This window comes from Balaenoptera borealis (genome assembly GCF_965194805.1).
Source record: "Balaenoptera borealis genome assembly, chromosome: 17".
In the NCBI taxonomy this organism is placed as follows: domain Eukaryota; kingdom Metazoa; phylum Chordata; class Mammalia; order Artiodactyla; family Balaenopteridae; genus Balaenoptera; species Balaenoptera borealis.
In genome coordinates, this window is record NC_138876.1 from 38,016,076 (window position 1) to 38,041,957 (window position 25,882).

The following is a 25,882-nucleotide window of genomic DNA, read 5'->3' on the forward strand; positions in this document are numbered from 1 at the left end:
CTGAAGGACACAATGAGTCAAAAGTAATACGTTTCTATAACAAAAATTCACATAAATACAGAGAAAAGCTTTCAAACACTTTATTTCTAATAACATTCAATCAAAATTGTAAATATTGAACCAGCAGTACAAAATAATTTTATAAAAATTTTGGCCATATTTTCCCTATAGCCAATTATATTCAGTTCTGAGGAAATGATCATGATTATATAAGAATAAAGAGCATTTGTCATCAACAAGTTATTTAGAGTGCAAAATTTGTACTAGGCCCTGTAGGGCACTTTTCCTGCTCTCTAAAGAGCTTACAATCTTTTCACTAACATATGGTCAACAATTAGAAAGCATTAACAATAACTTCAAATAAAATTTTTAGTTTGTTTTTTCCTAAGATATCAAAAAATTAGTTATCATAAATTGTGGTCAGCTAAGTGCTAATATACTTGGGCATAGTTGCTCTCTCTATAACACTCATCAATATTTACTAATATAGCAAGGATTATCGGAACATTCTCTGTAACCTGCTATCTCCAATAGATTCCAGTGAGGAAAATCCAGAAGTGCTATGCTCAGCAGTTCAACAGACATAAAGTTCTATTAATAGTTGTGCTTTGGCTAACTTGTTATTGCAACACTAAAAAAATAATAATCCCTCAGATGCATCAACATGATTTTTGACTGATTGTATTATGTGTAATGTTAGATTTCCTGTTTTTAAAGTTTATATTTTCTGAAGTTTCTACCATGAACATGTATTCATTTTTTACTAAGAAAAAATTATTATTTTAATAGTAAAGGAGTTCTTCCTTGCAATTATTACCTAAATAATCACTGTGTCATATACAAGTACTTAGAAGCAGTGTTTTTACCAAAAAAAAAAAAAAAAAAACACTTTTTAACAAAGCTCTGATATCCAGAAAACTTGAAGCAAATCCATACTGATCTACTAAATAACCACTGGCTGAAATAAACTTTTCATTTGTTTTCACAGTGGACTGCTATGAGTTCACCTTTGGGCCTTGTGTCTTCCTAGTGAGGTGCTGGGGCTGAAGCTCCCTCCCAGCCCGAAGCCCCTCTACAACAGTACAGCTGCTGTGGAGAGCCTCTTCTCTTTATCACTGAATATATTTTTTTTAAGTATTTGGAATCAGGGTCACATAAATTGATTCAGTATAATATGCATTACTTTTTTCATCAATTTATATGATAGCATGAATTATGTTTTGCTACAGTTACTTTTATTTTGTTAAGAAAAATTTGAGAACTACCTATATTTTACAAGGAAAAATAAATGAGGCAGATTTCAAACCAAAATTATTGTCCCTAACTGGTTTCTCAGAACTCTTTTTCTGGAAACTGGTGAGGCTTGCAGATCTCTGTCCCAGTAGTGGATAGAGTTACATGTTTATTCACATCAGTTGCACATTATTAAACAGAAAGGGTAATTTACATTAACATAATACAGACTGGCCCCTCTTCGACCTTCAAAAGTTATTAAAGCCTGGCTGATGTCTGGGGACTTCTTTCATTAGGTGCGGAAGTAACGATATGGTTGTTAACTTGCAATATCTCAACTATTGCCCAATACATTTGCTGGGTGGTATTTCTGAAGTAAAGCTGAAGGTCTCCAGTTTGACTCCATATGGGTTAACACTGACAGGGAATTCCTTAACTTTTGCTGAAAGTAACAAGAACTGAAAAGAGAAATTCCACACCTGTCAACAGTTCTCTGAGATTACACTGATTCTGCAATTAAAACCTTGCGATTACAACCAATCTCACTCGTTAACTTTATAAGCTCTGGGGACAAGAGGAGCTGACAAAGTTTTAGATTAAATGACACCTTGTGAGCAAATGCTTTCAACTTTTCAGATACAGCCATGCCTTGCTATTAGAGGTTCATTCTCCTTTCACCCAACGGATGTATTGGGCTACATGAATGGCTTTATGATGTTCACATTGCTGACTTTTGTGAAACAATTCAGAATTGGGTCACCAGATTAGCTTTATAAAAATGAGATGATTGTAATGTTAGATGCGCTAAGAAGCTATTGTATTTACAAAAAGAGCACAGATTATTTCACTATGACCACCCAACACTCTTTGATTACTTCAATGTGGAAAAGAAATATTTTCCTTTAAAAGCCATTTTTAACTCAAGGCCAAATGTGGAATAAAGCATTTGTTAAGAATGATGATGGGGAATTCTCTGGTAGTCCAGTGGTTAGGACTCTGTGTTTTCACTGCTGAGGGCCTGGGTTCGATCCCTAGTCAGGGAACTAAGATCCCACAAGCCGTGCCGCATGGCCAAAAAAAATTTTTTTTTAAATAATGACGTGGGTGTTTCGACTGCTCAAAGGCTATTAGCTATGCTAGGACTCTTACTGCAAAGTTTAAATGGAAAAAAGCAATGAGGTCACATGTTGGCCACACACTCCTAACCTGTGGGTCCCCCAGGAGTGATGCTGAAAGCTCAGCTTCTCTGTACACCGGTGCCGAATCAAATCTTGGAGACAGAGTTTTGGGTGAAGTAGAAAAGGATACCTTTATTACTTTGCCAGGCAAAGGGGGACACAGCAGGCTCCTGCCTCAAAAAACTGTGTGTCCTCACTTGGAGAAGATAGAAGTTTTATAGTAATTGTTCAAATACGGCGTGATCAGCTCATGGACATTCTTCTGATGGGTTGGTGGTGAGGTAAGTAGGAGTCGGCATCATCAACCTTCAGGTCCAGCTGGTCTGCGGTCTACATGCTTGTGGGCAGCATATCATCGTTAATCGTTAACTTCTTTCACCTGGAGGGGGTTTCAGTATCTGCGAAATAGCTCAAAGATATTGTTGTGTGCATCCATTGATGGGGAAACAGAGCCTTGCCCCAAGGCTACTCTTGACTGTTTCTCCCTGGTCTCGCATCCCCTCCCTTCCCTAATTACAACTGCTTGAATCTGCCCGCTGGAACTCAGGGAAGGTCATGGAGGCTGAATGAAGGCTGTTTCCTGTAATCAAAGAAATGGGGGACACAGAAAGTCTTTGTGCCCAGGAGCCCCACAGGGCCCTGCTTGGTATCAGGAGATGGTACAGAGCACATCTGGCCAAGAGTTTTGGAGTCTGGATTGGGAATTTCCTAGATTTGCAACCACCACCCTCTGTCAGTAAACGCCAACGTTCACTCCCTAATGGGGATACCAGCTGGCGAATCGTTTGTTCACCATTTCCTTCCCAGCTAGATACAGAGAATTCTGCAATCATCTTAATCACAAAACTGGGTTACAAAGTGGTTGTATGGCCACTGGAATTAGAAAATCCAGTGGAAAATCCAGCCCTGATGGTAGTTTTTCTATTAATTCATTATAAATAGCTCAAGCCTTATCCAACTTGTGCATTTTGAATCTGAAAGCAAAATTGATAAACTCCCCTCAGAGTCTGGGGACTTAGAATGCACTTTGCTATGCTAAGTCTATATACCAGTTTTGGGCAAAAGAAAAAAATTCTAGCAGAGGAAAGGATGGATTCGTGGTTTTACATGCACTTTTTCACAATGTAAGGACAAAATAGTGATTCGTGGTTTTTTTTTAAATTAACTTATTTATTTATGGCTGCGTTGGGTCTTGTTTCTGAGTGGGAGTTTTCTCTAGTTGCGGCCAGCAGGGGTTACTCGTCGTTGTGGTGTGCAGGCTTCTCATTGTGGTGGCTTCTCTTGTTGTGGAGCATGGGCTCTAGGCGCGCGGGCTTCAGCAGTTGTGGCATGCGGGCTTCAGTAGTTGTGGTGCATGGGCTTAGCTGCTCCGCGGCATGTGGGATCTTCCTAGACCAGGGTTCAAACCCATGTCCCCTGCATTGGCAGGCAGATTCTTAACAACTACACCACGAGGGAAGCCCGTCATTTGTGTTTTAAAATGTGGATGTGTAAGCATACACTTCTGTTTTAGCATATCCATATAGCCTGGCTTATACATTACCCTTTTCAAAAATTTATTTATTTATTTGGCTGTGCCGGGTCTTAGTTGCAGCATGCGGGCTCTTTTAGCTGAGGCATACGGGCTCTTAGTTGTGGCAGGTGGACTCTTAGTTGTGGCATGCATGTGGGATCTACTTCCCTGACCAGGGATCAAACCCAGGCCCCCTGCATTGGGAGCACGGAGTCTTAACCACTGGACCACCAGGGAAGTCCCTACATTACCTTCTTATGGAAGTAAACACAAGAAGCTTTATCATCTTTTCATAGAAGAACTAAAGGATATGGGAGGAACAACTTTACTTCCCATTTTATACCTTTCTTTATTATTTGAGTTTTACTACAGGCACTTATTACTTTAATTTTGTTTAAAAAAATAAATTAGCAGATTATTTAGATGAAACGTTTTAATTTTGGAATATTCAAATATTATGGAACATTTCAATTTTCTTTATAGGTTTTGAATTACAAAGTTATTAATATTATCTAAAAGAATAATTTCTAAAAATGTCTTAGTAACCACATTAAAGGCCAAAGACAAAAGTATAGAAAGTATCAGAAATTTATACAAATTTCCAAATTTTTCTGAGAATAAATGATTTTAGTTATTATGGAAAATAATGGTATTAATAAGTAATTTGAAAACTTTTACATTACAACTATATAATAATGCTTTTGAGAAAGACTTCTTTCAAGAATGAGCTCTGAATAGAGATCTCTTTAACATATGTTACAGATTTTTTTAAAAATCCACACAATGGAGAATGGACCTTTATGCCTAGTAAATGAATCCTACTATTTCAGTATTTGATACAAAGTACAATCACTTTTTAAGGTGATCATATTTTACACTAAGCTCTGACATTTTCTATTTACTAGATATCTATACAAAAATACCTTTGGGTCAGGAAAAACACCTTTGGATTACAAAATGTAGCTTGAAAGATGTTATATCAGTTCTGAGTTATGTAACTTTCTGACCTCAAATTATTACTATTTTTGGAACTGCACCAAATATATAGTCTTACTAACCTTGAGCAGCTTTGGAATGAAAACGTTAGTGTCACACAAATTCATATTTCAAATGCAATATATAAAGAATTCTATATTCTTTTTTAATGAATTAAGTGTAAATGGGAACACTTGGTATTTATTATTCATTTATTGATTTGACAAATACTTATCAAGCACCTATCATGTCCCATTAAAAGAGCTAAATGTATGAATTCAAAGACACATAAAACAATCCTTGTTCTCAATAAAATCACAATCCAGCTTCTTTACTTTGCAGGAAGGATGAAGTCATCCACTCAAGTAACTCCTCTTGTTAGCTACCTCAACTCTTTAAAGTCAGAAACATTAACATTAAAATCAGAGTAAGGATGATAATTCTTCCCTCTATCCTATATTCTTAAAATTAATTACATCATCTTAATAGTCAGTTTAATACAGAAGCTAAAGTAAAAGAGTCTAGTTAATTCATCTGAGCGGTTATCTTTAAACTACATATTTACAAATAAGATAAAACTACAAAATGTTTCCAGAATATAATTCTATCCTGATATTCATAAACACAAGGCACTCATTGGTGGGCAAGATTGCTATCATTATTATTATTCACATATCATCATTTACCAAAATCCCTTGGCAACTTTGGAGGAATACTTGAAAAGTGACTTTCTATGGTGTATCATTTTAACACAAATGAAATATTATAAATGGTTTTTAAATCTTGATTTTTCAGCTGTTTTCCACATCTAAAGCCTAATATTAAATCAGAGTAATCTTAAAAACAAAAAAAATAGGGCCCAAGGAATAGACTCCACATAGGCAACAAATCTAGGTTTTAATTCTTGCTGTTTGTTGCCTCTGAAATACATTTAAAAGTCAGTTAATTTAAAATACCTTTAATGTCAGTCAAAAGGGTAACACCAATTGAAACACCTCACATAAGTATAAAATCACTAGACGATTCAAAATGGCACATAAAACATGTGTAACCTTTCATTGTGAAAATACCTAATCTTATAACAGCACCAGAGTCTGCATTCCTTTAAGAAGAATTTTGTTACCATATTTAATACACCATGATCAATAAGGATGTATGGTAGTAGATAGACTTAAGGTGAGAAGGTAATTACATGACATACTTTCCCAGGTTCCCACCAGCTCTAAATTCTGTGATAGGAAAGAAATACTAGGTATAGTTTGCCTGGTTATTGTTGATCATTCTTACTCCATCCTAATTCCAACTGTATGACTTTATTATCATGAGCTCCCTAAACTCTGCTAACTCCTTTCTCCAGCCACCTATACTTAAAGGTTTATACTTTCTTTTAGGGTCTCATTTTCTACACTGAATGGACCCATTGCCACAGTGAAGAAAACACCCTCACACTCTTAAACGAACATATACCCTAGTTGGTATTGGCTCTGGGTATTGTAGTTTTCTTTTTCTTTTCTTTCTTTTTTTTTTTTTTTTGTAGTTTTGAATTGTAAGTAGCTAGAAAAACTGTTCACAGCTTAGCAGTTTTATGGAACAATGTAATCAAGAACATGATAACCACACTCCTTGTATAAAAGATGTAGATGTTGAAAGATAAGATCTGTAACCACAAACTTCACTGCCGCTTTCTGTCTTCTCTGTTATAATACGCTGTGTCGGTTCACCCTTCCATCACCATACCTATCTACGTGGCTGCTGAAAGACCCACAGCTTCTCCTGTTTCTTCTTCTTTTGTTTCAGCCCCTTCACTTACTTTCTCATTCTCCATCTTTGTTTCAACCTCTTCTCCTGTTTCACCTGGAAAAGTAACCAAAAGTGATATTAAGAGATACTTGTTTAGCATTAGCAACAAAGTGCCCCGCAGCTGGTTTCCAAGGGGGGCAGCTCTTGCTTTTTAGGTCTAGACGGTAAGTTTCTCTGGTGGTGTCAAGAAAGGCAATTGCCCTGGGTCTCTCAGATCCTCAGAGTGGCCCATGTCACTTACCATTTCCGAGTCCTGGCGTTTTCTTATATAAAATCAGGATGCAGAATTACCCAAGAAAGACAGTAGAACGTATTACAAATAGAAAGTTCCATTTATATCTAAATCAAAATGTGTTCTATGGGTGCCCAGAAAGCGTCTTGTTTGGTCATTCTGGTGTTTAAAGAAAACAATCATTGAACTTTTAAAGAGTTTAAACATTTAAAAGGCTGGCCATTGCACATACAATTTTTTCCCTAAGAAGTCACTTTGGGCAACACTGGTCCCCATGCTTTGAGTGGAGCCCAGAAGCAGCTGCCTCTTTTGATAGGATTGTGCGCCTGTTCACCAAGGTGCCCGGGGCTTCCCACAGCATTACATGTGCCCCTCACTTCACCCACTGTCATGATCCTAGGCTTTAAAGACTTGAGTTTGCCAACCCTGATGTAACAAATATACACCTTTACTTGCTTCTCCCTTGTTATTCCCAGAGCACTTTTATATACCTTCACTAAAGCACTTACCTCAGTAGACTGTAGTATTTTGTTTAAATTCTGCCTTCTCCCCGCTAGACTGTGAGCCCCTTGAGAACAGGGACTACCCCTTATTCCTGCAGCTAGCAGATGATTAGACACTCAAAAACTGCTGCATTAACTAATGAGAGAATTAAAAAACGGATGAATGTTTCACTTGATTATACTGTAGGGTGAAGCCCAAATTTACCGAAATGTAAATCCTGCCCTAGAAGATTTTTTTTTATTATAATGCCAATAAAGAACAGTATAGATACCATTTGCTTTATACTGGTAAAGTACATTAAAAAAAACACTATTTGCTAAGACATAGTACATTTCTCTAGTCTTCTAATAAAGATAAAAAGACTATAGGAGGACAGGAGCAGGCTGACAGTAATTTTCCAAGGATAAGAGTGCAAAGATGAAAATGACACTCTAAGAGTCATTTGTGTGTTCTTTCATTAAAAAGTCAGTTCCTCCACTGACCATCTTCAATTTGTACCCTCGTGCCATACATGGGGCCTGATGAAGAGTGAACTTGGAAAAATTCAGAAATTTAACATTCCTTCAATATTCCATTTTATTCAACAATGAAGCTCTAGGTTACAAATCTGAACACAGACTATGTTTTAGAAAATTTGTGCCAGAAAGTCAAATGCCTGTTTTTCAAGTATGGAAGCCTTTTTGGTTTGGGTCAAATGAACTTCAACCACGGAAACAGAAACTAGAGGGACTGTGTCAGCCACCCCTGTCCCCCAGAGATGATCTTTTATGGAGCACACCTAAACAACCTGAATCTGTGACAGCATGACTTTTACCTTCATCGTGTTGGTCCTCTTCGTTAGCATGAATTTTCCTGACCGTTTCCACATTTGCCCCTGTCTCTAGAATTCCTGCTGGATGTTTCATGTTTCCAACTATTCTTTCAGGTTGGATCTGCTCCATGTCTCCTGGACCTTCAGGAGTTTTATGGAGCAAATCATCCTTGACAGCTGTTTCCATAAGCTGACTTCTGTCTGATACTTCTGGTGTTCCATTCTCTCTGGGAATCATCTCTAGAAGTTGGGACTGCTCATCTTCTCCCAATGTTTCTTGAAGTTGCTGCTTTTCAGCTGTTTCCACAAGCTGACTTCCTTCCAATATTTCTGGAGATTCCATCTCCTTGGGAACTGTTTCTGGGAGTTGGGACTGTTCATCCGTCCCCAGAGCTTCTTGAGATTGTGGCTCTCTAGCTGCTTCCAGAGGTGGAATTTTCTCAGCTGTTCCTCGAGGTGTCATCTCTCCGGCAGCTTGTGGATTCTCAGTACCTTCCACTGCTCCAGGAGAGTCCCTCTCTCCCGCTGTCCTCAAAGGTTGACTCTCGGCTTCTGCTCCTAAAGCTTCGGTCTCAGCGTTTCCTTTAAAAGGCTGAGCCTCTGTCACAGCTTCCACGTCCTTCTTTTCTCCTGCTCCTGGAGTATCATCTTTGCCACCTGGCTGAGGTGGCCCAGACTCCTTCAGTCCCTTAAGAGGCTGAGTTTCCTCTGTGGATCCTGGTGGGTCTGCAGCATCCTTTGCCAGGGGCTGTTCATGGAGGGATTTAACACCATTAGCTGTAGACACGGCTGAAATCTTGGGCTTTTCTAGTCGAGGAAGGCTTTCCTTTTGTACCTTGCCATATAACGTAGATTCTCTTCCCAGTGTACGTGGTTTTGGTTGGACAAAGCAGGACTCACTTTCTTCTGTGGTTGAAAAATACATATTTGAAGTTACTTTTTATCATTCATTTGAAAAGAAAAAATACAAATTGTTGTTTAGTTTCTATCCTGAGAAAGCGTATTGCTATCAAGAAGTAGATTTAACAGTTCAAGACAGTCCTGGGTACAGTACAGTTGAGTACAGAGAGGCCATACCATGACCCTAACATTCCCTAAGTCCAATCTCTTTAGTGTTTTCAGCTCAAATACCTAGTCTTAAGCATGAAGGTCCCCCAAAATCACAGGGTTTTTTTCCTGTTTGGTCGTTGGGCACCTTCTCATGACTCCTGTCCCATATTCTAATTCAGTACCCTTTGTCCCCTCATGCTTTTTCCTCTGTCCCACCCTTTCTCCTCCTTAGGCTTAGTAGAAGATTTTATAGCCCAAGAAGTGGTCCTTGGGCTGCTAGAGAGGTCTTACCTTCCCCCTAAAGCAGAATGGCCCTCAGTGAAAGGAAAGGGTCCCATGACAGAGAAGCCCCACTAGGTCAAAACTAAGATGTCTGGGAGAGAAAGTGGCAGGCACAGTCCAGCCTGAGTTTCACTTCATTTGGGGGTCCCGGTTACAAGAGAAATCAAGAGAGAGTTGGGAAACATGCATTTTAATTCTGGCTCTTCCCCCAACTGTGTGACCTTGGGAACTTAGCTCCCAATAATCATGTATATAAAATGGCAGTGAATCTGTCTCTCCTACCTACGTCAGAGTTGCAAGAGGCATCGTATCACATTAAACAATGAATGCATAAGTGCCCCCTGGAGAGTTTAAGAAAGCAATGTGGCAACATGTTTATACTCTTTGACCCAGTGATCCTACTTCTGGAAATTTACCCTAAAAGCATAAACTTCAGGGAAATGCTCTGGGGGAAAGTATATCATCCCAGTATTCTTTATAACAGCAAAATCTGGAAAACAGCTTAAAAGTCTAATAATTTGGGGGAAAGATCAATAATCCATTGGGTGGAATATTACTGTACCATGCAAAAGATGATTCTGAAGACCATATGCTAAAATAATAAAATAATTATTATATAATCAGTTAAAAAATCAGCACTCCCAGTTGGGTTAATCAAATAAAATAATGGATATAAAGTGTATATTAGCACAAGGTCTGCTGTGCAATTATGTGCTCAATAAGTTAGCTATCAATTTTATATACAGTATGATTATAGCAATGTTGATCATTGGAAAGGAGAAAGACAGGAAAAGCAAACAGAGGGGGAGATACTGGAAGAAGATAAACCAGCATGTTAAAATGGGCCTCTAGGTGATGTATTTCCTCTTCTACCTTTTTTCCCCCAAAGATAATTTTTCATCTTTTCTTGTTCTTTTTTTCCCTAAGTTACCCCTGACCCCAGTTATATATGCATATAGTTTAAAGAGTTACCTGCTTATTTAATGTAAGTTAAGATATACAACTAAGGACTTCCCTGGTGGCGCAGTGGTTGAGAATCTGCCTGCCAATGCAGGGGACACGGGTTCGAGCCCTGGTCTGGGAAGATTCCACATGCCGCGGAGCAACTAGGCCCGTGAGCCACAACTACTGAGCCTGCGCACCTGGAGCCTGTGCTCCGCAACAAGAGAGGCCACGATAATGAGAGGCCCGCGCACCGCTATGAAGAGTGGCCCCCGCTCGCCGCAACCAGAGATAGCCGTCGCACAGAAACTAAGACCCAACACAGCCAAGCATAAATAATGAATAAATTAAAAAAAAAAAAAAAAGACATCCCGTTTACAAAAACAAAACAAAACAAAAAAAAACAGATATACAACTAAGACTCAGGTCTCCTCTCTCTTTTCCCCTCCTCTAGGGTCAAATTTAGCTGTCTGGGAGGGATACTTTTTTTTCCTATATCTCTAAGTGAATCGCTACTTCATTATTTTTTAGTTTGGGCACTTCAACTAACTCCCACTATGGAAAATAAAGACTTAGCTCTTTTTTTCCCGCACCTCCATCATCCTTCACCCTCTCCCATTACACATTCACATTTCCTTTCAATTCAGTAATTGCATATTAGTAATGATTTAAAATAGTAATCATGAGACTCCCCAGGTGGTCCAGTGGTTAAAAATCCGCCTTCCAATGCAGGGGACGCGGGTTCGATCCCTGGTCGGGGAACTAAGATCCCACATGCCGTGGGGCAACTTAGCCTGTGCACTCTGGAGCCTGTGCGCTGCAATGGAATATCCCGCATGCCGCAACAAAGATCCCACGTGCCGCAACTAAGACCCGATGCAGCCAAATACATGAATAAGTAAATATTTTTTAAAAAATAAAAAAAAAATACAATAGTAATCATGCTGTAATTTGGGTTATATCGATATTCAGTTATATGTACACATAATGAATATGTCTGCTATGAAGAACTGAGCCATGTAGTGAACTATTACTTGTGTAAACATTTTTTGTTTGTTTGTTTTTCCCCTGAGTTAGTAACTGTCATGGATCTTCACGTCCTTAGTTTATGTATTCTCATTACTTCATTTCACTGCCAATTGTTTCTCTTTTTAATACATTTACTCACATCAAATAGTCTCCCACCCTACCTCTGCGACTGTGTTTGAATCCCCCCCCCCCGTGGAAAGGAATTAGAGCCCGAAGCTGGAGAAGCAGAGTTCAGAGAGGATTTTGTGAGACACAGGACACAGGCTGTGGGCCTGGGGTCCAGAGCTGGGAGGAAGGCTAGCCTTCACCTCCCCCTCCAGCCTCATTATGCACGAAGCCTTCAAATTAATAGCACAGAAGGCAACTTAACAGAAGCAATTTCTCAGGCCTATAAAGAAATTCATTATGACAAGATAATTCATTTAGATATCACACAAAGGATGTTTAGGTGATGGCTGCCTTAGGGAATTGACAAGGAAATGTATTATTATGCTAATCACAGATGTCTGCCAAATTATATTTTCTGGTAAAATAGTTATTACAGTGATCAGTACCGTCAGTTAAATGAGACGAATGATTTTCATCCAGCTGTGCCAGCTGTGGGTGCATTCTATTGTCATCATTCTTCTAGAGCAGAAAGCTTGAAGGAAAAAAATGTGTTGACACACCCAAATCATAGCCACTCAATTTTATATTTTGAAAAACATATTATGCTATTAGGCTAAGTCAAGTTTTTTTCCCCTAAAACCAAAAGCTTTGTGAAAATTTATTTATACACACATGGTGTCTTAAGTTTCCAAAGGATCTATCAATTTTTGCCATAACTAGAACATTGATGCCCATGATCAAAGTATCGATTTTCATTCTTATATACTTTTTCTAATCTTACTGGCATACGTGAAGAAGGGAAATGTCCTCAACATATAATATTCTTATACTGCAACCTGAAAATAGTCAACCAAGCTGGGAAATATTACAAAAGAAGTCACTGTCTCTAACATTTTTCTGAGGTAGCCCCAGAAGCTAAAACATCTTTAAAATGATCACCAACAATTAGAGAAAGTGCGAAAAAAGTGTAGTGACACACTCATTTTGTAATTCATGTTGATTAACTGCACTCTGAATTTTGAAATAAATGTATTTCGGAGTTAATAACGCCTCACTAATCACTCAGTAGTTCTTTTTCCTATGTGATAGAAGAGAGTAATCTGCTCTAAAAGGGAGGACAGAGATCTTATGATCTTGAAAATGACACCTCCAATGTACTAGGTTTGAAACCTCATTCTTCCACTTACTAGCCTTGTTAAGCCTCTTTGTGCCTCAGTTTCATCACCTGTAGAGTGGGAAGAGAAGCAGTCGAGCTTTTGTGAGGATTACACGAGTTAATACCTGGAAAACACCAGCACAGCGACTGGCACCCCCTGAACGCCAAGCCAGCCAGCCATGGAAAGCGTTACACTTCACCTGCCAGCCCTAGCAAGGAAGAGACCGTGGTGGACACACAGAAAGGGAAGGTAATTCCATTCATCTTAATACTGGTACCTTTCTCTGAGCCTATTCAGAAAAAAAGAAAGATCAGAGTGAATAAATGAAAAGGGTTGGAAAACAAATGGTTGTTTCAAACCGTCTCTCAGAGAACACAATACTAAAGACTACAGTGACCACAAAACTTCCTTTCTTATGCTACGGAATGTTTTTATCCCCAGCTGCTGAGGGAAGTACAATTTTGGGATCCATCTGGGCTCCTTCCTCTTCAGGTGGAGCAGGGCATTCCAGACTGTTCTGATGTTCAGTGTGACTCCTTATCCCATCATTTACTTAACTGTGCAATCCAGACAAGTTACGAAACTCTCTGGACCTCAGTTTCCTTATCTATCAAATGGGGATATTATCTTTGCCTTTTAGGCTTGTTAGGATCATTGATAATTCTGAGATATGTGTGTAATTACTCAGCATGGTATGTGACATGAGAAGGTACTCAGTAAACAGGGACGCAGCAAACGGCTCTGCAGGTTTCTCATTGCATGGGGTGTGTCCCGCTGAAGGGGCGAGGGAGAGATGAAGTCCAGCCTGTGTGCACCAGCAAGGTTGCATGCATCAGGGGTGGGAAGGGCAGCTTTTTCTAATTTCATAAAGGTCCTCTGTGGGTTAGCAGTAGCCCTGTCAATAAATTATAGCTAATTCAGCAACAGAAAGAATGAACCGTAACATTAAAGAGCTTGGATAAACAGTCCCCTAAACACTGTAACGTTGTCACTGTTGACCTATAAAATTCTGTTGTTACTAATGGTAAGTTTTAAATCGTGATTGTTGATAGAGAGTGAAGTAGTATTCATGTCAGCCATGATTTGACCGGACTTGACTGGCATTAATACAGGCCACTGTTAGCTTTTATATACACAAATATGCTTCATTCTGTTTGTTGGCTTTGATTTCATTTATTCATCAAGTATTGATCAAGTGCCTACTATATGCCCGCTCTGGGCTAAGCACAAGGGTTACAGCAGTTAACAAGGAAGATCTGGTCCTCGCCATCCTAGACTTTACTGTCTGCAAGGAAATTCAAATAATAGCTACTTCCTTATTAAGCACAGCTTGGTACCTATGCACGACCTCTTACCCAAGGGTCTCCACACTCTGTCCACATGGTTTTGTGAATCCCCAGGATAACTCCTTGAGGTAGAAGAAGGTTCTACATCATTTCTTCTAGCACTCTAACTTGAAAAGCAGTGAGATCTTTTGTTCACAAACAGGAGACATTCTATGCCTAATCTGTATTATTATGTAATAAATATTGTGGACAGATGCATTGTTTCCACACCCGAAGTTGTTTAAGGGTGTGACTGTTTTCTGAACCCTACATTTTATCAAATCATACACTGCTCTGGGCCTAATCCTTTGGTGCTCATTATCTCTCTTGATTCTGTTGTAAGTTGATCCCTGCACAAATTTGTTGTGACAGCTGAACTAACAGAACCCTTGTTGCAAGCACCGTTGTGATAGGCACACAAAGAAATTAAATACTAGGCAACATTACAGAAGGGATTAGAACCAGAACTAACATACCTGAAATTCACATTATGGTGGAAGCTTTTCTACTCAGTTCATCACCCTAATCACAAATGAAAAGTTTCTACCCAGCAAGGAGAAATACTTGAGGTCAATATTTCCTAATCCATGGCTAGGGCATATCAGCCATCCCAAAGACCTCACTGGATTGTCTGCTGTTTTCTAGAGAATCAATGAGAAAGGGCATCCTGGTATTTTCCCTTGCTGCCACCATTTCTAGGTTCTGGTAGCTTTTGAGCTTTGGGAACCAGGGATGTGGCATGAGTCTGCTCTAAGGGAAGAGTCCACTCATCTTCTGATTTTCTTTCTCTGCTTTCTCCTCAATTCCATTCCATCATTTATCCATCCATACAACAAATATTTCTGGAGCTAACAGTGGTGCTATTCTAGCTGTTTTTGCCCTTCTCCCTCATCAAAGTATGTAAAGATACTGTCCTTATGTGCCTTGGCACAAATGTTAATCCCCAAGGGTGTGTTCTATCAGTCAATAGATGTTAAAAAGGCACTCATTTTGAAGAGAGGTGAATTTATGCAATATCCCATGTAACTGGAGTATGAAACCATTAGCCAAAAAAATTCTACAGAGGACAAATAAAAATCAGACAAACCACCTTTCATTTTTTAGTAGAACTACCTGAATTTACATATCTAAAATTAGATTTTTTTAAATGAATTTATCTACTTATTTTATTTTTATTTTTGGCTGCTTTGGGACTTCATTGCTGTGCATGGGCTTTCTCTAGTTGCAGCAAGCGGGGGTTACTCTTTGTTGCGGTGCACAGGCTTCTCATTGTGGTGGCTTCTTTTGTTGTGGAGCACGGGCTCTAGGCGCACGGAGGATTCAGTAACTGTGGCACGCAAGCTCAGTAGTTGTGACTCGCAGGCTCTAGAGCTCAGGCTCAGTAGTTGTGCCACACGGGCTTAGCTGCTCTGCGGCATGTGGGATCTTCCCAGACCAAGGATCGAACCCGTGTCCCCTGCATTGGCAGGCGGATTCCCAACCACTGCGCCACCAGGGAAGTCCCTAAAATTAGTTTTGATATCACAAGGTAAATGCAATAAAGTTTGAAGGTAAATCTAATTTTGAAATTTAACTACAGAGTAACAAGAACGTGTAGTTGGAAAGATACTTCTGGAATAATTGATAAGTACACATGGAGATGGGGGGCTTCTGTCTAGGGGAGAGGCTGACATTGAAGGGCTACAGAGCCAGTCATCAAACATGACAAATAGTCACCACCTTCAGATATGATTTTCTAGTTTCATTTTCTTTGGTTTCTTCTAGACTCCCATAAGATAAACTCTTATTTCAAAAAAGGTATTTTACAGTGATTGCATAAAACATCACTTTAAAAATTATCAACACTATTTGTACTAAAAAAGGCAAGTTTCATTGACTGATGGTCATTATTGGTACATGGGGATCCAACATTTGAGCAGAAATCCAGTCTACAAAATCAAAGACTCGTCAGTGAACAAGGAAAAAGAGAGAGAAAGTGAAGATTATGTCTCTGATATGTATAAATTGTGACACTTCACCAACCTAAACAGGCCTGGTCCATGATGCTTCACTAGGAACAAGAGTGGCTAACATTTATTGAGGCACTGTGCCTAGAGCTTTATAGGGATTATCTCATTCAATCTTCCCAACAACTCCACAAGGTAAGTCCATTATTATCTCCATTACATAGTTGAGGAAATACGGCACAGAAAGATTAAGAACATTTATCCAGGAAGGGTGCATAGTTCGGAGTAGCAGAGCTCAGATGTGAGCCAAAGGAAGTGTGATCCTACTTTGAAGATTTAGGTGCTTTAAAGCAAATTGTGGTTCCAGAACCTGCACCATCAGTATTACCTGGGAGGTTTTTGGGTTTTGTTTTAGTGCTGACTCACAGGCCCTAGCCCAGATCCACTGAACCAAAATCAGTATTTTTAATAAGATCCCCAGATAGTTAGCTTATCTATGGCAGCACTCTGGGTTTATCAGGGAAGGGCATGATGGGATTAGTTAGGAGAGACTAAAGTGGATGACGAACACACAGAACTGACGGGTGTGGGTGTCCTGTGAGAAAGCCCACGCACAGCAAGGAAGACCCAACACAGCCCAAAAATAAACAAATTAATAAATTAAGTAATTTAAAAATAAAGTATGGACTTTGGTTTATAATAATGTATCAAGCTTGGTTCATTTCTTGTGACAAATGTACCTACTAATGTAAGATGTTAATAATAGGGGAAAGTGGATGTGGACTATATGGGAACTTTCTGTACTATCTTCATAATTTTTCTGTAAATCTAAAACTATTCTAAAATCAAGTCTATTTTTTAAAAATTATAGTAGCAAAAGTACAAGAGCAAGTAACCTAGCAAAATAAGCTCTAGAAGCCTTAGAAAAATGTTCATAAAACTTGGCCATTCACATAACCACTTTTGTGATTTTTGAATATTTTTGTACCACTTTTGCTATTACTGACAGTATTTTTGTCACTTTCCTTTAACACATTTACTAAAAAGAAAAAAAGATCAGAAAATCAACAAATTCAGATCTAGACCTTGATCTTGAGGGAAAAAACAAAACTTGATCTTGGAAAAGCAATAAAAATTGAGATTTACTAAAATTGATATTAATTGATCATTTTTATTGAGGACTTACTAGACAATATTCCAAGCCAGGGGTCAGCAAATTTTTTTCTGTAAAGGGACTGACAGTAAATATTTTCAGCTTTGCCAGGCATAGGGTCATTATTGCAACTACTCAACTCTGTCATCTGTCATCGTAGTGAGAAAGCAGCCTTAGACGATGTGTAAGTGAATGGGCATGTCTGTGTTACAATAAAACTTTATTTATAAAAACAGGTGGTGGGCTGGTTTGGCCAGCAGGCCAGTTTGCCAATCCCTGGTGTAGGCAATATTTAGGTTCCATTCCAGGTACACTATAGTATTAACTCATTTATTCCTCAGGACAACTCTATGAAATAGGAACTACTATTAATCCTATTTTACAGATGACATCACTGAGGCATAAAGAGGTTGAGTGGCTCAAAGTCACACAACTAATAAATGATCCTGAACCAGGATTTAAACCCAGACAGTCAACTCCAGACCCACATTTTAAATTGGAACTCTATACTGTCTCTTAGTATGTTGAAATTCTTGCTCTCACGTGTGCCCTCCACCTCTCTTTCTCTCTCTCTCTCTCTCTCTCTCACACACACACACACACACACACTAATTCAAGGTGTACAGGTGATTATAGCCTCTCATAACCATCTAGTCTGTAGAGGACTTCCCTGGTGGCACAGTGGTTAAGAATCCAACTGCCAATGCAGGGGACACGGGTTCGAGCCCTGGTCCGGGAAGATCCCACATGTCGCAGAGCAACTAAGCCCGTGTGCCACAACTACTGAGCTGGCGCTCTAGAGCCCACGAGCCACAACTACTGAGCCCACGTGCCACAACTACTGAAGCCGGCGTGCCTAGAGCCTGTGCTCCGCAACAAGAGAAGCCACCGCAATGAGAAACCTGCGCACCACAACGAAGAGTAGCCCCCGCTCGCTGCAACTAGAGAAAGCCGAACACAGCAACAAAGACCCAATGCAACCAAAAATAAAAATAAATTAACAAAAAACAAAAAGCCATCTAGTCTGTAGAGGCTACTCCAGGGCAAACAAAGGAAAAGGAAATTAGCCAAAGGAAACTATGTGGTTCCTATCAGTCTTAGGAAAGTGGAAAAGGATAAGAATAAGGAGGGGAAAAAAGTTCCTTATCATTACCAATGACAGTGAGAAAGAAGCAAGGAGGGCGGTTTGGGGAGGGCATCTCAACAGAGGTCCTCACTGGGATGGCTGAAGGCAAATGTTCTCTCTCAGTAAGAGAAACTACTAGTGAAAGCGATAGAGCAGTTGGAAGGCCTAGCCCAGGGCTTCCCATCTCTTTAATGTCACAGCACACATAGAATATGGTATTTGTGCAGCACACGGGGCACATGGAGAAAGCTGTACCCGGAGGGCTCGGACCATCCCAACCCTGCCTCCCTAGAGGCTGGGAGGAAGGCTGGCACACTGGATCCCATGCTCACAGGCTGGGAAGCTGTGATACATATAATACAGGGACAAGTGTATTTCTGTCACCAAAAATAGACTAGAGCAGCATTAGCTGGGCAAGGCTGAGAAGATAGATGAAGCAGGGATTCCCTGGTGGCGCAGTGGTTGAGAATCTGCCTGCCAATGCAGGGGACACGGGTTCGAGCCCTGGTCTGGGAAGATCCCACATGCCGCGGAGCAACTGGGCCCGTGAGCCACAACTACTGAGCCTGCGCGTCTGGAGCCTGTGCTCCGCAACGAGAGAGGCCGCGATAATGAGAGGCCCGCGCACCGCGATGAAGAGTGGCCCCCACTTGCCGCAACTAGAAAAAGCCCTCGCACAGAAACAAAGACCCAACACAGCCATAAAAAAAAAAAAAAAAAAAAAGTCATCCCTCTACTAAAAAAAAAAAAAAAAAAGATAGATGAAGCAGGGCAGTCTGCAAAGGGTGGGATGTTCTCATCCTGCAGGGACCCTTTAGGACTAGGTTTTAAAGAAAAGCTGCTTGTTGGAGAGAGCAGAAAGGGCCTTTTCACTGAGTATAAAGACAAACACATTACAGGCTTGAAAAAGTATTGTCCCCAAATGAGTGTCCTGGTGGAAGGAGCAGACAATTAATTGATAAGAAAAAAAGAATACTTGATTTGATGGTACATCCTTATGACTGTAGGGGAAAGAAGCAGATCGCAAGGGCCTTTCTTTTAGTGAAGAGGAGGCAGGTCTATCACTGACCCCCAGGAGCCTGGCATGGGGGGACCTGGGGGAGAGGAATCTGGAACAGCCACAAAGGAGCATGCCGAGGCTGGGGGCTCAGGTCGTAGAGGAGGCTTGTTGAGCAGCCTCTTGACCAAGAGTCATTTCAATCTTTAGCCTACGAAGTCAAGTTCATTTTATACTTATCTGTCTTACACGATGTTAATTGGTGCTATTTTGATGTCCACTTTGAATTATACTGTCATGGCCATAGAGTAAATTGTATATAAATGAAATGTGACTTTCGGTGACCTGGAAAATATATAGATAGAGCAGAGATGTCATGATGCTTCTTGCATCTTTTTACATCTTGCCTCTCCTACTTAATGTTCATTTGGACCTGTCACTTATCTAAACGGGCCTAATATGAATTTGCTCATCTCAAAGCAAGTGAAGCCATACAGATTAGAAAGTTGAGAAGTGTTTGGTATGAATAAAGAGCATGTTATCAGGCCTCGGGGGCTTTTGTCTTATTAGAAAAGTCAGGCTGGAGGAGAGGCCCAAGGACTGTTGATTGTGTCGTCTGAGAAAAGAGGGTCATCTCTCTTGGATGTGGGGCTACGGCCACACAGTCACCATGTCACCAGAGCCCAGTGCAGTAGTCCTGGGGACCCTACAGCCCCTTGGGCCCTTCCACGGAGAAGAAAATGGGGTCAGCTGAACTTGACCCCATGACACAGGTTGCCCTTTCTTTTCTCCATCTCCAATGACCACCCTTGTTTCTCAGCATGCTAGCACCACCTGGCTTATTTCACCCACCTTCATAAAGCGTAATGCCTATGGCGTTTTAGCTGTTAAAAACAATGTGAGGTGTTTTGGTTTGGGTTTTTGGGGTCCCCGGGTCCCCCCCCCCCGGCAATCTTCATCCTTAAAGGGATGAAGCTCTGACACCCCTGAATACACACAAAAGAATGAACTCCAACACCTGATGGCAATTCCCAAGGAAGGGTTTAAGGAATGTGAACAACAGCAATAGCTCCGGGACAGTAAGGAAGCTTCTGAGGCCATCATGATACTTCCCTGACATTAACACTCACTTGGAGAGCTATATTCTGATATTTCACTTTAAAAAAACAAAATAATTACCTGTACTACCTACACTTATGTACACCGGGATTCGAAGCCTGGCCAAGTTTGATGTTTTTTTAAAATCAGTTTTGGTGAGCCTTTCAGGAACCCTCACAAGTATTGGTTTTTTATTTTAAACTTGATGTTGTAAAACATTAACACAAAAGGGAAAGAGTGAAAGTGTACATGTGAGCTGGGACGTGCGGCAATCTTACAGAAGAATGATTTCATAGAACACAATAAAGCTTTGTTTTGCTGGGTTGATCTTTTCCTGCATGACTAGGAGAGTCTCTTCACAACCCAATCCTGTCTTCTCAAGTCCATCTTGGCCAATGTTACCTTCCAGTCTTTGTTATTCCATGGGTCCTGATGCCTACTCTCCCTCTGCTTTTCTCAGTCGTACTCTCATCCCCCTGAATTCCCATCTCCATCAGTCCATCCATTGACCCAACCACCCCCTCAAGAGATATGGATTGCATTTCTCCTTCGTGGACAGCCACATGATGAGTTCTAGCAGAACCAGGACAGGACCCAGATGGAACTGGAGTTTGTGAAAAGAACAAGAGCTTCGGAGGCACACACATTGGGCTTAAGCCCCAGGTCCATCACTTACTAGCTCTGAGACCTTGGGCAAGTTACTTATCCTCCCTAAGCTGCAGTTTTCTAGCTGTACTTGGTGAAACTAAGGCTCTTATGGGGATTACATGAGACATCTGAAACCAACTGGGTGATCCTACCTTGTCTCCTGATTTCTGCTCCATGCTCATGTTTTGATGAGGTTGAACTAATGTCAAAAGCCTTCAATTTTAGAAAAAGATGTATTATGTTGTTGATGAGAGTGTAATTTGGTACAACCCTTATGGAAAGCATTTAGGCAGTTAGCTCTCAAAATTATAAATGTGCATACCCTTTGACCTAGTAATGCCACTTCTGGGAAATGGTCTTACAGTTATGCTTGCATACTTTCAAAATGATGTATGTGTAAAGGAATTCACTGCAGTCTTGTTTGCAATGGAAAAGACTGGAAACAAATCAAATGTCCCTCACTGGCGGTCTGGGTAAATAAATTACACAACGGATTCTTAAACAAGGGTAAAAAAGGAGAAAGAAGTACTCTATGTTATAGACAGATTATAGAAAGAGCTCCATATTTTTAGCTGAAAAAACAAGGTAAAGAATAATAGGTATAATACACTATATTTTATGAATAAAGATGGGAGAGGGAAATAATATTGGCAGTGTATAAAGAAACTTTGGAACAATATACAAAAAAAAAAAAAAAACCTAATAAAAGTTTTACCCATGGCTGTGATTGGAACTAAGCAGATGGTGGGGCTAGCGTGGGGGGTATACTTTTCACTGTACGCATTTTTCAAATGTTTTCAATTTTTTGAACCATGTACGTAGTTCTTATATTCCATTATAATTAGCTGTATGTAATAATCAGGCCCACCACAAAGACTTACTGAGCATTCTCTGTGCCAAGCTCTACAGGCGACATAGACATACAAGACTCAGTCCAGAGACTTCTAGCACTTGAATGAAAGTAATCCCATTTATATAATATGTGTATGCCAGAAAAGCCTATAAAACTCATTTTAATGTTAATGATGTTTGTTCTTCAATTACAAAGGAGAAGTGTTTGTCTACTTAGGACTGAAATGTCACTGTGTGAAAATATTGGTTGATGACTGAAGGTATTTCTACAGTACAAAGATCAATTCACATATCTGTGAAATTCAACCCTCATCCTATTACCTAAGCAGTGTGAACTCCAAGCAGCTAGTGAGAGTTCAGATAAGAACAAACACATGATAACAGCTGTCAGTGGAAATGTACACATTAACCTAGCAATGAATTTGTCAATAATTACCATCTGTTTACTCTGTCCACATTGGTGCTTAAGCTATAAAATCTCAGGAAGAAGTCTGCCAGAAACGGATGGCATTTATATCAGAAAAGAGTGGAACAGTAATCACACCTAGAAGCAGGGGGCTGGTAGCACAGGGAGGAAGGTTTGGATGCCAAACACCTGGAAACCTTTGGGTCCATTAATGTCTATGAAGTCAACAGAATCTCTGTGTTCAGATTCATCAGCTCCTCAAGGCACTGAAAGGACCAAAAATTGTCCTAATATGTAGAACATGCTTCCATGAACACAAGAAATTCCAAATTCAATCTGTCTAGTTGTCTTTTGGAAAAGAAAAGCCTCTTTCCTCACACATTTCAGGGCATTCAGTAAAAATCTATGTGTGACTACCACGTACCAGGCTCTGTTCTGTACTTTGAGTAGCACTGGTTAATTATTTACACCGGAGGCCAGTCTCTACCTCTGTCCTCGTCCCCTCCCCCCACATCTCTTTCCCTAGTGAGTCATCTTTTGGAGGTGATGGAAAGCAGCTCAGTGGGATTCGGTGTCTGATGGGTCAGAGCAAATGTCTGCACGCGATCAATAGTATGGACTATTCCTATTCAGCCTAACAGCTACCTAATCAGTAGTAACTATCTGATTCGTTGGAGCCCAGAAAATAAGTATTATACCTCCATATTTTAGTGTTACAGGATTTTAGAGCTGTAAGAGATCTTAGAGGTAATCTAGTCCAAGCCATTATTTTATGATGCTTTTGCTTCTAGGCTAATACTGCACTATGTATAACAGTTCTTAAGCCAGTTACAGAAAATTGTTAGGCGGAACTGTACAAACAGAAATCCAGTCTACAGGCTAGTTGATGTATTTTAGCTTTAACTCATGGAGTTCTAAGGTTGATATTGTGAATTTTAAAAGAATCTCTTATGATATGAAGATTATCTGTAGCTCTATGGGAGGGCACAGGAAACTTCTCTGCATCTATGTAGCTGCTGAAAATATCTCTAAAGCTAAATGTCCTCCAAATATTCCTAGTTTAAACTTGGAAGCAAATATAAACTTCATATTTTACTGACTCTTACTTAGGGATAAATATTTTACTTGTGATAATATTTATTATATTTATATCATATTAATATATTATGTGCATGTATTATAATATTTCTATAATAAACTCTATTATAATATTAAATTAAATTTATTAAATTATAATAAATACTCTATTATACTTTACTATATTTCTTTTGTTGTTTGCATAATGGATGACCACACACGTAATGGGGAACCAGAGGGATTTGAGACAAAAACAGGTTTAAATCTAGTTATCACAAACTGGTTTAAGGAGGAAAAGAACAGATAAAAGGTCAAGTTCTAGAATCACAGCCCTGAGTCCCAAGCCCAGCTCTGACTCTCAAGGAGCCCCGCAACCTTGGACAAATTATTTACTCTTCTCTGTAAAATGGGGATGATCATAATACTTAGTCAAAGCGTTGTTATAAGGATTAAATGAAGTAGTTCATTCAAGAATCATGTGCCAAGCATTGTTAAGCACTGGGGGTACAGTGAGTAAATGCATGTACGGGACATTTAATAACCTTGGACTATTTTTATCTAAAAGCACATAAACACAGGCTTAGGGTTGTACACAGAATTTAAAGAAGTTGTGAGCTACAGAAACAGGGATGAATTATTTATGGGGCCTCCAAGACCATGGAGTTGAAATGCTAATGAACATACAATAGTATCCAATTACAAGAGAGTACTGTCTAACTGAGGGTCAGAAGCAAAATACACCTGTTGATTGATTCGAGATGTGCATTGAGCAATTTATGCAGTGTATTAATTAATTTTCTATGCAACTGGTTGTCACTCGTTTTAACATTTCTTTCAGAACAGCATCCGCGAAAACTTAGACCAGCAATGAAAGCATGAATAAAAAATGAAACGGTGTGACTCATGTGGATGGTTATTTATACTGGCGATAAAATGTTTTTTAAAACAAGGTTACTCATTCTTTTCTGAGAGGATTAAAAAACCTCTTCCATCCGTTGGACACTTTTGTCCCTCCCCAAGAGTAACATTCCCTCCAATCACTTGTTTAACTTTTTTGTTGTCTGTCTCTTCCAACCTCAACCCCCAAGAGTAAGGTCAGTTACGTTGAATACCTTCAGCATCTAGCCAAGCACCTGGCTGTCAGACAGTAGACACTTAGAATACGTGTTGAATTTCTATATAGGATTCAGTGAAGACCTCTTTTTTATCACATGCATATTCGTCAAGAAATACTTAAGCCAAGGATAGAGGAAAATGTATCTGACCTCTTTAAAAGTGCAGGAACCTATTTGCTGGAGTGAATGCCCATCTGTAGAGTAATCTGAAATCTCGTACGTTTTAAGGGATTAACAGCAGTTATCGTAAATTGAGGCAATTCCGCCTCTGTTTAAGAGAACTCTGTGGCTGACCGCGTTAGGGATTTAAGGCGAGCTCCCCGCGCTCACATCCCCCCAGCAGGGCCTCCCCACGCCTGGGCTCTCGCGCGGGGCAACGTGCGCGGCGGAGCTCACGGGAACCGCCGCATCCTGGGGCACAGCAGCGCCGCTCCGGGTTCCACTCGCATCCTCAGGGAGGAGCTGCCCCCTGCCGGGCCGCGTGGGCACGAGACGCACCTGACGGACACCCGGGGAGCAAACGACCCGAAGCCCGACGCCCGGGCGTGGGTGGGGCCCGGTCCCCTGCTCACCGCTGCGGGGCCTGCTGCCGTCGCCGGCCTTGTTGAGGGCGCTGCTGGAGCAGCCCATCGCGGGCAGGAGGGCGCCCGGCGGGCGAGCGCGCCCCCTGTCCCAGCTCCGCGCGGGCTTGGGTCCTTGAGTCCGGATCCCGCGCGAACCGCTGCCTCAGCACCAGTTCCTCCGACTCCGCGCGGCCGGCTCCCGCGGCTGCAGAGCGCAAGCCTGGAAAGGAAAGCGAGCCGCTCGCTGGGGGAAGGAGCCAGGGTGGGGACAGCAAGGACGCAGAAGAGGACAGAGACAAGGAAGGAGCCAGGTAGGGAGGAGGAGGTGGAGAGAGGGTGGGAAAGGCAGAGAGGAAAAGGGCTTCAGCAGGGATAGGGTGATGTCAGGGAGAGAGAGGGCGAAGGCCTGGGAGGGCTCATCTGAATCATCGCGAAATCGCTGGGGAGGGGAGGAGGCGATTGTAGCCAGTGGCTATTGATTGGTGACTAGATATGTCATGACAGTCTTCTTACATAACTTCAGTACTGTTACCACAAGGAAGTTTAACGTTGATAACATACTATTTAGTCCACTCTCTCTTCAGGTGTGGTCAGTTGTCCAACTCAGGACCACACATTGCATTTAGGTGTCGTGCCTCTCTTTAGTTTGCTTTAACGAACTAAAGTAGTTCCATCAGTCTTTCTTCGTCTTTCGTTTTTTGTTTTGTTTTGTTTTTTCTTTGTTTTGAGAACAGGCCATTTATTTTGTAAAAAGTTTCTCAG

General features: G+C 40.6%; 1 protein-coding gene and 1 long non-coding RNA gene across 3 annotated transcripts in view; both read right to left on the reverse strand.

Annotated features, from left to right (window-relative positions):
* The window catches only part of LOC309615225, a 92,865-nt gene that overhangs the window by 58,074 nt on the left and 8,909 nt on the right, over positions 1-25,882 (reverse strand). The gene's annotated exons all lie outside the window — the stretch shown is intronic.
* Positions 65-25,256, reverse strand: ERICH5 (glutamate rich 5; the record flags this gene model as incomplete). Of its 2 annotated transcripts, none has more annotated exons than XM_082364413.1 (3): positions 65-6,753; positions 8,250-9,152; positions 25,130-25,256. In XM_082364413.1, 3 exons carry the CDS (start codon positions 25,185-25,187, stop codon positions 6,641-6,643), a joined length of 1,074 nt encoding a protein of 357 aa, XP_082220539.1. In that variant the 3' UTR covers positions 65-6,640. The 2 variants fall into 2 exon arrangements, with proteins under 2 accessions (XP_082220539.1, XP_082220538.1); XM_082364412.1 differs by having other exon boundaries at positions 8,250-9,182; positions 25,130-25,187.